Source organism: Aquarana catesbeiana, linkage group LG03 (assembly GCF_042186555.1).
Source record: "Aquarana catesbeiana isolate 2022-GZ linkage group LG03, ASM4218655v1, whole genome shotgun sequence".
NCBI classification, from domain to species: domain Eukaryota; kingdom Metazoa; phylum Chordata; class Amphibia; order Anura; family Ranidae; genus Aquarana; species Aquarana catesbeiana.
The window spans coordinates 645,747,929-645,763,190 of record NC_133326.1 but is presented as its reverse complement, the minus strand read 5'-3'; the positions used below and the strand labels follow the sequence as shown (position 1 = coordinate 645,763,190).

Here is a 15,262-nt window from a genome sequence, read left to right as displayed (position 1 = left end):
GTGTGAAAAAATAAACAAAATATAAAATCACATTTTTATTGAGAATATCATTAAAAATAACCCCATAAGCCGCACTTCCATGACAAGTTGCAGCCCATTGATTTGAATGGCACCCATTCTGATATATGTGACTTAAAGTTGTAGCAACTTTAAAAAGGTTCCTGCACGTCTTTGATGCTACTTGAATGCCAGCGAGTGTAATGTCACATCAAAGTTGCACACGAAAGTTGCACTGGAATTTGTGTGACTTTGGGAGTCGTACTAGTGTAAATTGAGCCTTTAGATATATTCGCCTTTAGGTATATATGCATGTTTGCTTTGGTCCAGCTTGGATCAATGTAAGTATGTATATGGGATCCCCATGGAAGCTGGAATCACTGTAATGGCCATCACTAATACACTGATCACCACTGGCTGTCAGGTCCCATGCCAATGGCTGTCTTGCTGCATTCTGAACATGGGAGGTTGCTTGGTGGGCACAGGCACCATTCAGGGAACACTTTGCATTTTTTCAATGAGTGCAAAGCGATCTCTAATTGGACGAGGTGGAGCAGCAGAGTGGCGACATCATGATCTCCACCTTTGTTCAATCGCAGATCACTTTGCATTCATTGAGAAAATGTAAAGTATTCTTTCAATGACTTCTGTGCTAAGCTGGCACTTTGGCACTTCTTCTTTGTTTAGTAAGCAGCAGGACAGCTGCTTGGCACAGGACCCGGAATCTAGAAGCGATCACTGTATTATCGGTATTTGCTTTAATGATTTCCAGCTTCCACATGGATCCCACAGTTATGGCGCATACATACTTTAGACCAAGCTGGAACAATGCAACTGTATAAGCTTGCTATACCTGGAAATAGGCTTAAAGTGTTTGTAAAGATTTTGTTTTCTTTTGTTTTTTCAAATCACAAACATGTAATGCTTACCTGCCCCGTGCAAGGGTTTTGCACAGAGCAGCCCTGATCCTCCTATTCTGGAGTGCCCTGTCGATGCTCCTGGATCCTCCCCTTCATTGGGTGCCCCCATGGAGACCCGCATTACCCTGGGGGCACTCGTGGGTTCGCTCACGAGTCTCGCTGCTGCATCAATTGATATAGACAGCAGGACTCGGCCATGCCCCCCCCCCGAACCCCCCCCCCCCCTGCTCCCAATCCATCCTATGAGGACAGAGACAGCGACTAGTACCGCTGGGCTTGTGCTCCTCACTGGAACGATCGGGTTCAGGTAAGAAAAAGGGGGGCTTGGGGGTGGGACAGCTGCAGCACAGAACGTTTAACCTTATTGCATTAAGGTTAAAAATCTTTAGACTTTACAAACCATTTTAAGGGATGGTTGCTCTCAAGTTTCTATTGCAGAAATTTTAAAGTGCAAGGTGAAACCTGTATGCATACAGAGTGCACTCCCATCCAGTCCCCATAAACACAATTCTGTAACATTGACAATGGGCAAACATTAATAATAAAAATAATGTGTGTTTTTCATTGGTAGCAATTTGAAATAAATGTCACCACTACTTTCACAAGGTAATATGATCATTGTGCTGTACATAACCTGAACAGCGCTGTGGGAGGGGCCCAGCAAGCTCCACCCACTAAAGGCTGGCCACAGAAAACTACAGGATTGGTCTTTATTACAAGAGCTCCTGCACAGAGGCAACATTTTACATTGGAATCTTGCACAGATCTGTAAGAAATACTTTACGTGTAATGCCCCGTACACACGGTCGGACTTTGTTCGTTCATTTCGACAACAAAATCCTAGGATTTTTTCCGACGGATGTTGGCTCAAACTTGTCTTGCATACACACGGTCACACAAAGTTGTCGGAAAATCCGATCGTTCTGAACGCGGTGACGTAAAACACGTACGTCGGGACTATAAACGGGGAAGTGGCCAATAGCTTTCATCTCTTTATTTATTCTGAGCATGCGTGGCACTTTGTCCGTCGGATTTGTGTACACACGATCGGAATTTCCGACAACGGATTTTGTTGTCGGAAAATTTTATCTCCTGCTCTCCAACTTTGTGTGTCGGAAAATGCGATGGAAAATGTCCGATGGAGCCTACACACGGTCGGAATTTCCGACAACACGCTCCGATCGGACATTTTCCATCGGAAAATCCGACCGTGTGTACGGAGCATAAGATTTAAGTAAGAATAGACATGCGTCTTGTAATTTTAGAAAATCTTTTTTAATCCTGGAGTTTAACTTTAAACTCTGTTCAGTCAAGCTCCATCTATACATGTAGGTATATACGGTATGTTGGCCTATACCCTGAGTGGCTTCATGGCAAATTACTTGGATTTTGGTTCTTTTGACAGATCTGTGTGGAGAAATGTCCGGACCGTTTTCTCACGTACCTCACCGTTGCAACAACCCAGCAAGACTTTGACTACTACAAGAGGTTCTGCAGATATGACTTCAACAACTTCTCCAAGGTGACTCCATTTATAAAGCTGAAGCCCATGAAAATATAATGCACAAATGAAAGTCACTTTGTAAAAGTGCCGAAATATGACATGGCTTGGTATCCACCTCTTGCAATCTCCTATACAGCAGTCCTACTAGGAGAGGGAGGTGTAGCACTGGGAGTCAATAAGGTGTGCTTCATGAAAATGTACTGGCAAGGAACATGCTGGTGGGAGAAGAGAGCAGAGAGATGACTTGATCAGTCTGCTGCTTTCACTGCAGGCTGGAATGAAGAGAAGACACCACTGTATTCCCTAAAGTAGTGTCATCTACCGCAGCTAACTGACATTTTCAGGTTTTGTAGCTAGCATGTCCTCTTGCTGGGTGTCTTGGCTTCTCCCACCAGCTACTACATCACTACAGGACAAGGTAAGCATGAAACCTATTTATTTACAGGATGGGTTTGGTTTATTTTTGTGAGACCAGGTCACTTTTAAAGCTGAACTGTGGTCTAAACAAAAAACCCTTTGCGGTAGGGTCCCCCTTACTGCAAAAGTTCAATGCACGTTTATCTAGAGGCAGAAAAGCAGGACTCCCTGTTCCAGCATGCTGCAGCGCTGTCCTCTTCTCCCTGAAGCTTAGGTCCATTGGAGGTCCCTCGGCATCCTCAAATGCAGGGCTATCAACCCTCAGCGCAGCGGTCCCCAACCTTTTTGACACCAGGTACCGGTTTTGAGGAAGACCATTTTTCCGTGAACTGGTGACATGGGGTGTTGAGAAGCTGTGCTTGAGCTGAACAGCATACCACAGTGCCCCTTACTGCTGCTGGGAATGGACGGTAAAGTGGTAAAGTGCTCTGCCAGCTCTCCATTCCCATATAAATTCCTGCTGTGCGGCCCGGTTCCTGACCTGCCATGGATCAGTGCTGGTCCACGGCCCAGGGGTTGGGGACCTCTGCTCTATTGTATGTGAAGGGGTGTGCAACTGTGGTTGAAATCATTGGCGTCCCGTAATACAGGGTGCAGGGGTGCCCATCTATGCGTCTGGCTACCTAATCTGCATGCGGGCTTGGATTCTAATGGGGTGTTTTTTGTTTTTTTTTGTTTTTTTAAGCACGTGATTAGAGCCAGAGGCGCTGATAGGCTTCATAAAAGGGTGGGCTCGGGGCACAGTGCCCACCCAGTTGTGTGACAATAGCGAATGAATATTCACTATTGTCACACTGATTCTTCTCCCGGCGAATCAGGAAGGGGGTCCTGAGACCAGTTTTCCAATTGGCGGAAAGAAGAAGAAATCCTATTGGCCTAGGAGGATAGAGGAGATGCACGGCTGCCGTGATGCCGAGGAGGAGACGCAAGGGAAGCCCGACCGACCCACCAGCTGCCACCGCTGGGGTTGCTGTGTTCGGGGATTGACTGCACTCCTTCGGAGGAGGAGGATGGTGTGCGAGGACATGGGGAGTGAGCAGGTGAGTGGACTGTCATTGGTGATGAGCAAGGTCATTGCACCTGAGTTCCGGGAGGAGAGAAGTAATGGAGAGCTCCTCTGATCTCCATACATGACTCTGATCCAGCGATGGGATGGATTCTTTGTAGGAAAGGATGATGTCCTAGTGATCTGATTACAGTGTATTGGTCATGAGAATGTGATTACAATGTATCGGTGATCAGTGTGATGACTTGGACGGATGGCTAGGAGATGTTCCTGATCGAACTGGTCTGTGTGTATTGCGGATCGGCCGGTAGAAGAGCTGTCAGTGATTGATCGGAGATGCTAAGTGACCCAGAGGCATGCTTCCCATTCATCCCCCATCCTGTGCCCTCTCCCAGCCTTCCTTGTAGGGGGAGGGAAGCCGGGCGATTAACAAAGGGAAGGTGGTAAGAGACTTCTAGTGAGGATCACTGGGGAGGGATGGGGGTGGAGGGGGAGGGGAGCGTGATTGCCTCTATCCGTCTCCCACGGAGGGTGTGTTAGTTTACCCCCCCCCCCCAATACTGAGCACTAGCCACCACTGGTTGAAATGGGGGGAACCTACTAGAGTATGAAATAAGTATTTCTCCATAGTCTGACACCCATAGACATAATGAGCATGTAATCCTTTCAGTGTGGGGTGCAGCATTGCAAAGGGGTGTGTTTTTTATTTATTTATTGTTTTTTTTGTTTTGGTTTTGTTTTTTTTTTATTGCAGCCAGCCCAGCGTTCAGCTTAAAAGTTGCACTCCAGTAAGCCTAAAAATCCTACCATGCAGTGGGGCGGCACCTCCACTGCAAGGGTTAATGACTTGTTTATGCTAGGGTCTAGAAAAGAATTTTATATACCTGATCCCTCCGCTCCCCTGGCAGAGGGTACTCCTCCTATGCTCTGGTGGTGGACTGTTTCTCAGCGTCCTTGTGTCCAGTGCAGTGCTGTGGTCCCTCCGTTGGCCTAGATCAGGGATATGCAATTAGCGGACCTCCAGCTGTTGCGGAACTACAAGTCCCATGAGGCATAGCAAGACACTGACAGCCACAAGCATGACACCCAGAGGCAGAGGCATGATGGGACTTGTAGTTTTGCAACAGCTGGAGGTCCGCTAATTGCATATCCCTGGCCTAGATGCTGTCAAGGTATCTTAGACTGCTGGACAATAGGGGACTGGTCTAACAATGCAGAGTAAGCCTATTGGAGCGGAGAATCAGGTAAGTAAAGCTGCTTTACCAAGTCTCCTATACCTAAACAGGTCATTCATCCTTGCAGTGCGGGCACAGCCCCACTACATGGGAGATCTTGGCTTTCTTGGAGTTCAGCTTTAAGGTGGGTATGGCTCTCAGGTGACCGGTCTTTTGAGCTGAGTGTTTATATGATTGCGTTTTACATTATGTTGCTTTTTGACATGGAACCAAAATAGTGCATCACAAGAACAAGGATCATGAAAAATCTTTGCATGTTTATGTCCTCCTGCTGAGCAAATTTCATTAGGTGGCCTTAAAAGACATCTGCCCCTGCACTCCCTAACAAAACAAGATTTCCAGTTTTCCTGGGCACAGGTGCATTGATAAAAGCATTATTTTTTTCTTTTTATGCAAAATATGGAACGCTTTTTTATATTTTGGAGCATTTTATTTCAATGGTACCACAAACTAGTGATGAGCAACCCAACGTTGCCTACTAGCAGTCTCTAAAATTTTCAATCTGCTAACCATTCCATACGCCAAGCTTCCTTCACAATGGTGCGTTGCAACAAGCTGGTTTCACTGGCAGTCATTTTGAATGGAAAGGCGCCAGTATTCGGCTCATTAATGTGTGCTGCAAGCTGATTCAAAGTGAATGGGCTGCATTAACACACTTCCTCTAACACATTTTTACAAAATGCGATAAAGAATGTGCATTAACGCAATGCAATAAAATTATATTGTTTGATTACAACACACACACTCACACTACAACCCTATCAAACAATCTGTTTCAGCTTTTTCTTCCTGTTGGAAGTTGCTGTGTATGATTTTGTGTTGCTGAAAAGGTAATGCATTTCTGTTCTGCATTTGTATGATGTTTCAGAGCCCAGTGGAGGTGCTGAGAGATAAAGATTGTCCGGCCATGATCACTCCAAGCAAACCATGTGAGTACTGATCACAAGCTTTGGAGGTTGACAACAAACGGGTTAAAAAAAAAAAAAAATGCAGTACATCTCTGATTTACATGCTAATTTCACAGTGTTATGCCTGCAGAAAAGGAGCTTTTATTTTCCTGTTTGAGTTGACAAAATGTTGTCTTTTCTGTACTGAAATCTCAGGCGGAGCTGTCAGCCCTTCTGGTCTATCCTAGGCTGGACTGCAGAGCACAACTTCTTTTTTCCCCTCTGCAATATAAGGGAGAGTTGTTCTGTGGTCCAGCAGAAGATAAAACGGACATATGTTACAACATGGGTGCTCAACCTGTAGTCCTCTAGCTGTTGCGCAACTGCCATGATGCATTGCAAGCCACTGACTGTTACAAGCGTGACTCCCAAAGGCAGAAGCATGATGAGACTTGTAGTTCTGCAACAGCTGGAGGGCCACAGGTTGAGCACCCATGTCTTACAACATAGCCAGGGATTTCAGTGCACACTGGACTTCTGGCAGATCAATGGGTATCTTTTATGTACAGCATTTTTTAGGAGACATGGGGAAATGTACATGTATTGCAGGGATTTATTGATCTTTTTGCCTTTTTAATATCCACTTAAAAAGTGAAACCTAGAAAGTACAGTAACCTATAGCATGGCAGCCCATTGATAATCACTTTTTTTTTTAAATTCTAAAATAAAATTTAAAAAAGTGGTTATGTGTTGATTTTTTTTTTTTTTTTTTTTAATAGCGGATGGGAGGGACGACTCTTAATTCCAATACTGTACCACCCTGTGGTTGGAGGGACAGACTCCATGTCACATAGCTCCTCCTGGATGATGTCATCATGTGGTGGGAAGAACATACTCCGTGCCTCATAGCTCCTCCTGCATGGTGTCACCTTATGGTGGGAACGAAAAAATCCATGCCACATAGCTTCTCCTGGGTGGTGTCACCCTGCGGTTGGGAGGACGATTCCATGTCACATGGCTCCTCCTGGGTGGTGTCACCCTGCGGTTGGGAGGACGATTCCATGTCACATAGCTTCTCCTGGGTGGTGTCATCCTGTGATGGGAAGGACATACTCCATGCCACATAGCTTCTCCTGGGTGGTGTCACCCTGCGGTTGGGAGGACGATTCCATGTACATAGCTCCTCCTGGGTAGTGTCACCCTGTGGTGGGAGGGACAGACTCCATGTCACATAGCTCCTCCTGGGTGGTGTCACCCTGTGGTGGGAGGGACAGACTCCATGTCACATAGCTCCTCCTGGGTGGTGTCACCCTGTGGTGGGAGGGACAGACTCCATGTCACATAGCTCCTCCTGGGTGGTGTCACCCTGTAGTTGGAAGGACAGACTTAATGTCACATGGCTCCTCCTGGTAAGGACACTTGTGTACCTTTTTCATTTGTTTGAATGTTCTAAGAATGAGACTGAAGTTTAAAGTTGATGTAGCGTGCACTATGTATAATATGTTTATGTTTTGGTTCTGCAGTCACCAGAAGGTGCTTCCCAGCTATTAATATTAAGAAAGGAGTGATTACTGTTGGCAATGAAACAACATTTGATGATGGAAAAGGCCAAAAACAGCGCAATGTATCTGACCTGGTGGAAGGAGCCAAGTGAGTACAGAGCCCTAATGGTCTAACCACCCAGGCAGCCGTTCTGTCCTGGCACTCTTTTGTCTCCTCACAATGCTTTCTGCATGTGTAAATCTTTCATAACAAAAGGATTCATTTATCATTTAGTCCCCAAGAACACTACAGTTTCTCCTTTTCTGCTTCCGAATGACTTTTCTCTATGAATGAGTTCTAGGCTCAAAAAAAATAGAACATCTCCTGTATTCTTTAAAATTTTCAGGGTTAGTGCTACAGATTTATGAATCTTTTTTAGGCTTTGCTCTACACTGTCATTGCTCAAAACAAGTTGATTCATGTATGGCAGACAGATGTTAATTATTAGAGCGGAGCAATGACAAGTGACAGATGGTGTAAGTATTGTCAGTACGTCTCCGAACATATCTCAGATTTAATTTTTTTTTTTTGTCAGCCAAACCCAAACAAAAATGGGTTTCATTTTAGATTTTTATTGTCTCTGCCCTTAAAGCGGAGTTCCACACAAAAATGGAACTTCCGCTTTTCGGAACCCTCCCCCCCCTCCGGTGTCACATTTATTTATTCATTTCAGGTACTTATATAGCGCCGTCAATTTACGCAGCGCTTTACATATACATTGTACATTCACATCAGTCCCTACCCTCAAGGAGCTTACAATCTAAGGTCCCTAACTCACATTCATACATACTAGGGACAATTTAGACAGGATCCAATTAACCTACCAGCATGTCTTTGGAGTGTGGGAGGAAACCGGAGTACCCGGAGGAAACCCACGCAGGCACAGGGAGAACATGCAAACTCCAGGCAGGTAGTGTTGTGGGTGGGATTCAAACCAGTGACCCTTCTTACTGCTAGGCGAAAGTGCTATCCACTGCACCACTGTGCCGGCCATTTGGCACCTTTCAGGGGGGAGGGGGGTGCAGATACCTGTCTAAGACAGGTATTTGCACTCACTTCCGGCATAGACTCCCATGGGAGTCTACGCCTCTTCCTGTCCCCACCGCGCTGTTTCCTGGGAACACACAGCTCCCAGGAGAGAGCGGGGACTACTTGGGACGCGCAGCGTGACTTGCGCATGCGCAGTAGGGAACCGGGAAGTGAAGCCGCAACGCTTCACTTCCTGATTCCCTCACCTAGGATGGCGGCGGCAGCTGCCGAGAACATCGCTGGACCCTGGGACAGGTAAGCGGCCATGTATTAAAAGTCAGCAGCTGCAGTATTTGTAGCTGCTGGCTTTTAAAATTTTTTTTTTTTTTTTTTGGCGGTGTGGGTGAACCCCCGCTTTAAATCCTTAACCCCCCCCCCAAAAAAAAATAAAAATGGCTGGCGTTGGAGTTTATTTTGGAGTGATTTTAAAAATATACTGAACTTTGGTGGCTCTGGACAAGAGAGGTTGCAGCAGATGGGGCGGCACCAAGCCTAAAAATTTACAAATTGTGGTAATTTGTCTTCTGATTTTGAGTCCCACTTCTGAACATCGTTGCTAAATTTGGCACAAGATCTATAAAGGGCAGGGCTGACGGGAATGTTGAGAGGCGTTAGACTCATTATAGTTCAGTAAATGTAAAAATCTTTCTCTGTTTATACAGTTTAAAAGGTAGCCGTGAATATAAAGCAGCAGCATGTCATCAATAATGCATTCTAACATTACTTTATACTAAATATAACTGCATGACGAAATGGACGGAGATTGTATAAAAGGGATTATTATTCATGTGTGTCTATTTTGATGTCGCAATACAACCCTGATCTTTACCTATATTACATTGTGTGTTCATAATTGATGATCTTTTCTGTACAGGAAAGCCAACGTGGTGCTAGAGGCCCGGCAGGTGGCTATGAAGATCTTTGAGGATTACACTGTGTCCTGGTACTGGATAATCATGTAAGAACACTTTTACCTTCTCAGGATATATACCCAATTATGGAATATTACACTTAAATCACGTTACAGGCTTATTTATGGAATAGTACAAGTCAGTGTCAATATACTATATGTGCAATATGGCTTGTAACTACTCCTGGATGAAGTGAACATTTAACTTTGGCATGTATCCTACATTTTATTATTGCCCAATATTTGCGCCATAGGAGGCTTCAACAAAATTTGCAACGAGACAATATGGGGCTGTTATCGTGCTTTGCAATTCATTAATCTAAAGCAATCATGCAGCAAGAGAAGTCAGACTACCGGATCGGCATACTACTTCTGAGATAGTTACTCCAAGTATGAAAAATGCAAGTCGCATTTTGAAAGTGAGAATTCAGCAATGGCAGCCTACATAATACTTCCAGGTTTATTGTAAGGATGAATCGGGGAGATATATAAATGCATAGATATGAAAATCTATATTTATTATGGCCTCATTAAATTTATATTTTGCTGTAAGCGGTGTAAGTACCTGAATCTGAGCGGTTTGCAACCTCCTGTACAACAGAGCTCAAGACAGGGACAGGGAGAAACCGCACAAGAAGCTATTTGGTTTTGCTGCAGTGCTCATTTGCTAACAAGCACATACTGACAAAAGGAGAGTAGAGAGATGAGCTCATCAGTCTGCTGCTTCTCCTTTCACTGTCCAGTCAGTTTTTCAGGTGCCAGGTCTCTGACTGGCCAACAGGGGAAGGGCGTAACTCCCTCGAATGCGGATGGGCGTTCATTCCACTGCCAAAAATATACATTGAGCTGTACATGTGCAGTTCAGTGTACATTATAATGTGGATTTCAAACAGGCAGGTAAGTTTGTTTATTGCAGAAAAGACATATCAGGTCTCTTCTGCAATAAAGAGCCTGTATGGCCAGCTTTAGGCCCAGGTACTGCATCCTGGGAGGAAGGAGAGAAGTCACATGCTCACCCATACTTAGAAATACCAAGTATTACCCAAAGAGGAACAGAGCTGCTGAGGAATGCAGGAAGGAGGGTGTGAGTGAGTGGAGGTTTACCATTTCTGGAGGTCCTACTTTTTACAAATAAACAAATACAAACTAACATCCACTGCAAAGGATGGAAAAAAAAACCCTATGCATTTTACAAAAGGATAGTAGAAGTTACTTCCTTTCAGACAGTCTGTCTCTGATTGACTCTTTATAGGGAGCAGTCTGGAGAAAGAAAGGGGGTAGTTTAGAGAGGGAGAAATGGATCAGAGAGAGAAGGAGGAGGGGAAAGGAAACGATGGGGAGAGGGGTGGAGGAGGAGAAATGGAACCGAGAGATAGGAGGGGATGGCTGGAGGGAAACTGATGGGGATGAGGAAGGAGTAAAGTAGGAAGAATGAAACCAAGTGAAAGCGGAGGAGGGGAGTACAAGAAATGGAAGAGGGAGAGAGTGACAAGGAGTGGAGGAGGAGAAATGGAACAAGGTGGGGAGGTAAATGGAAGAGAGGGAAAGGTGAGGAGTGGAGAGATGGAGTGGAGTGGGAACAAAGAACTCCACCTGCTGGATGGATATAGGAATACTAAAAATGTAATGTGCAATAGTTACCGGACTACCAAAGAAAAAGAAAGAGAAAATATATTTTATGTGTACTTTTTTTGTCTTTTACCATATAAATGGATGCCCACAACCACTACACATTTCTTTGCTTCCTCTGCAGAGGTCTTATCATTGCCATGTTGATCAGTTTGCTATTCGTGGTCTTGCTGAGGTTTCTGGCTGGGATTATGATATGGGTGATGATTGTCCTGTTGATTGCAGTCATGGGATATGGTGAGTATGCCCCCCCCCATCTTCCTTCTTCTTTCTTCTTTGCTACATTGCAGTGATGTACCCACTTTTCCGAGCCTTTTAATTTATTAAAATAGCCTAACTGAGCTCTAAGTTAAAATTGGCTAAATACACTTCCGAATTATATTTGGCTAAATGCATTTTCTTCCTGTGACAGATTAAAACAAGTCAGAATGAGGGATGTGTCACCAGCACACCAGTAAACTAAAAACTAGGGTCCAACGCTTCATTGAGTGGTCACATCACTGCAAAGGATAGCAAAGTTTTGGAGCCACGCAGGAGTACTTCATCAAGCATGTGAGGGTCCTGCGTGACTCCAAAATGTCACTATCCTTTGGGTGGTGTGATTTGATCAAGCTGGAATGTTATGGAGTTTCATGGTGTGTTGGCGACACATCCCTTGTTCTGGTCTCCAGCCGTTGGACACTGCAGCACCTACTTTTCAGACACTTTTAGGAAAGTGTTTGTTGGGAATATTGCTCTGAAGCGAATAAAAGTGGCGCACGCCATTTCATTCGTTCACATGATAGTGAGGCAGATTTGAGCACACTTACCAAAATTTCCTTAGATCACAGCCCGAGTAGAAAAGTCTCAATGCAATATTCCCAACGCACAAATTCCTGTAGAGATGGCAGTATTTATAAATGGGTGCTGAAGCGACCACTGGCTGGAACCGTGTGTAGTCAAAGAAAGTAATGTCACCAGCACACCAGGATCTCCAAAAATGGGTCCAAAACTTTAATCAGCGATCATATAATTACAGCAGAAAGCTTTCTGCTGTAATTATGTGATCACTGATTAAAGTTTTGGACCAGTTTTTTTTGGAGATCCTGGTGTGCTGGTGACATTACTTTCTTTGAGTAGAAAAGTCTGTCTCCTGCCAGCATACGGCAGAGAGACCCTTGCTTTATGTGTAGAAGCAGTGGCCTCTCTGCAGAGGACCAATATGCCCTTCCTGAGTCAGAGCTAGTGCTCTACATTCAGTAGGGAAGGTGAGTATGGTATTTCTATACCGCACTGTGATGCAAACACTGGCTGTAGAGTTGAATCAGAACTGATTGTGCTGTGGATTCCTTGTGCCCGAGTTGTGTTTTGTACCCGGTAAATGTAATTGAACCAGTTATGGCGAATCTGCTGATTTTTGTCTTTTGCAGGAATATTCCACTGCTACATGGAGTATGCTCGGTTGAAGGATACAGCTGGATCGGATGTGAGCCTGAAGGACATTGGGTTTCAGACTGATTTCCGGGTCTACTTACACCTGAGGCAGACATGGCTGGCATTCAGTGAGTCTACAGGCTATGTAATGGAAATAAATGGGAGGCGCTGGATGTTAAAAGGAGCTGGCTGTTTGTTTGTGTACAAGCAATAGTAGTGTTGGAAGGTTCTGATGCAGTGTGTGTATCCATAGTACATTGGTGGTAGAATGGGCTGGAATTGTGTGGGTACAGGTTCTGTTGGTGAATGAGGTGCTGGCACTGTGTACAGGAATGGTGGAGGTGGGAGGGGCTGGCACTGTGTGGGTACGGGTTAGGCTGGTGCTGGGGGGGGGGACGGGGGGCGGCTGGCACTGTGTGTGGGGGGCTGGAACTGTGTGGGTACTGGTTGGGTTGGGGGTAGGAGGGGCTGGCACACTGTTTGGGTACTGGTTAGGTTGGTGGGGGGGCTGGCACTGTGTGGGTACTGGTTAGGTGGGTGGGGGGCTGGCACTTTTTTTAGTACAGGCTATGTTAATAGGAGGCACTGACATACTGTGGGTACAGATTACTTTGGTGGTAAGAGGATGGCACTCTGGGGTGGGAGGAGATGGGCTACAGAGATGTAAGGGATGGGTGCCAAGTGTACAGAAAATTGTAGCGGTGGCACTGTGCAGGTCCATGTAGCTGATGTAGCTGTTTCTGTGTGTATGCTGGGACATCTCTAATAATGCACTTCTCCTCTTTGTACAGTGATTATTCTATGCATCATGGAGGTGGTTATTATTCTAATCCTCATCTTTCTCAGGAAAAGGATTATGATTGCCATTGCACTCATTAAAGAAGCCAGCAGGTGAGCAGGGGTGGTTGTTGTGGCCCATTTTACATGCCTCAGGCCAGGAATGGTGCTTTTCATGCTCTGTGTGGTGGTGTTGTACATTTTAAATGGCCATAAGAAAACTAGAAATCGGTAGTACTTGACTGTCCTCACGTCCTGGGTGGTTTATGTTGGGTATGCTTTCAGTCCTATAAACTGTCTTATTCAGAACTGCTTTGAGAAATGACAGTTGGAATTTTAATTTGAAAATGTATATTTAGCTTATTTTTTGGAATTTTTGGTAATCGCGTACAAGTATGACAGTTAGCATTAACTATGCAATTACCAAAATTCCAAAAAATAAGCTAAATATACTTTTTCAAATTAAAATTCCAACTGTCATTTCTCAGGGCAGTTTTGAATGTGAAATGTAAACCGGGAAAGTTTCTTATTGCCTGTATCAACCAAGTCACTCCTAACTGATATTACTTTATAAGCTTATGAAGATTGTATGTGTCTTCTATGGGAGCAGAAAACAATGTAATCGGTTTAGTGTTCACTGTGAAGGGATGCAGAAAAGTGTTGGTGCTTATAAATGAGTAGTGGTAATAATAAACTAGTCATCAATGTGGGCATTAGAAAGTGTGTGTGTTGTGTCCAGAAATTGTATCCTGATTCTGCTCCTTCTCTCTCCTTAGGGCGGTCGGTCATGTGATGTGTTCCCTGCTTTTCCCTCTTTTCACCTTCCTGCTGGTGTGTCTCTGTATCGCCTATTGGGCCATCACTGCAGTGTATCCTTCCTCATCCCATCATCACACCCCACTCTTCACCATAACTGGTCACATTCATTGCTGAATATTTCACATGCCTCACTAGGAAATAGATCAGGCTCAACAACCACATCTCAGGTGCTGTCACAGCCCTTCTCCACCAAAGCAGTCACTGTGCCTGGCTAAAAAAACATGTCAAAGTAGAATTTGTTCTTGCTGGCTATTTTAAAGGAAGATTATTTTGCATCTCGGTATGCAGCATTCCTGTTGATACAAGCGACATCCAGTGTAAGCTCCCTTGAGATCCTGGCAGACAACCCAGCACCTGGTCCCCAGACACCCTTATATTTTGGTATACACGTTTCTTTAAGTGCTAGTTCACACCAGATGCAGTTCCATGCGCTTTTTTTCTTCACTAAAAATGCATGCAGTGTTTTCCATGTATTCCAATGGCTCTAGTTTACACCAGTGCAGTCAGTTTCCATTGCAGGAAAAAAAGTAGAGCGTGCTGCATTTTTTTCTGCACAGAACTGTAATGGAACCTAGCAAATTGTATCAAAAACACACTGGAACTGCATGTGGTGTGAACTGTAAGCAAAAACTGATCTGGAACGTATCCGGAGTGCATTTTTGTGGTATCAACTGGCCCTAAAAATGCATGCACGGTGTTTTCCATGTATTCCAATGGCTCTAGTTCACACCATGCAGTCAGTTTCCGGTCCGTTTCCGATGCAGAAACTGACCAGAACTGGCCACATTGATGCAGAAAAAAAAAACGAACTGCATGGAACGGCATCTGGTGTGAACTGGCCCTTAGAACATCCTATATTTTTTACTCTTATGAAAATCCAGCTGCCTAAGTCACTTCTGTATTGCGTCTAAAGGCCAACTCTGCCTGAAATGTTCTCCAGCTTTGGATGGGCAGCATCCAAACTTCCACAAGTTTGATATTGCTGTTCCTTGTAGAGCAGTGGTTCTCAACTCCTGTCCTCAGGACCCACTAACAGGCCAGGTTTGCAAGATAACTGAAATACATCACAGGTGATATAATTTGCTGCTCAGGGATTGCAGTATTCTAGTCTGCATGTCCCCAAGGTAATACCTAAAATCTGGCCCGTGGGGTCCCGAGGACAGGAGTTGAGAACCAC

The 15,262-nt window shown here is 44.8% G+C and overlaps 1 protein-coding gene across 3 annotated transcripts in view; it reads left to right on the top strand.

Annotated features, from left to right (window-relative positions):
* SLC44A2 (solute carrier family 44 member 2 (CTL2 blood group)) overlaps positions 1 to 15,262 on the top strand; it is a 143,238-nt gene that overhangs the window by 98,951 nt on the left and 29,025 nt on the right. For all 3 annotated transcript variants that reach the window (XM_073622578.1, XM_073622576.1, XM_073622577.1), the window contains exons 6-13: positions 2,323 to 2,439; positions 5,948 to 6,008; positions 7,490 to 7,616; positions 9,412 to 9,495; positions 11,201 to 11,313; positions 12,486 to 12,617; positions 13,281 to 13,380; positions 14,043 to 14,135. In XM_073622578.1, the coding sequence (XP_073478679.1) occupies positions 2,323 to 2,439; positions 5,948 to 6,008; positions 7,490 to 7,616; positions 9,412 to 9,495; positions 11,201 to 11,313; positions 12,486 to 12,617; positions 13,281 to 13,380; positions 14,043 to 14,135 (827 nt within the window). The remainder of the gene's footprint in view (positions 1 to 2,322; positions 2,440 to 5,947; positions 6,009 to 7,489; positions 7,617 to 9,411; positions 9,496 to 11,200; positions 11,314 to 12,485; positions 12,618 to 13,280; positions 13,381 to 14,042; positions 14,136 to 15,262) is intronic.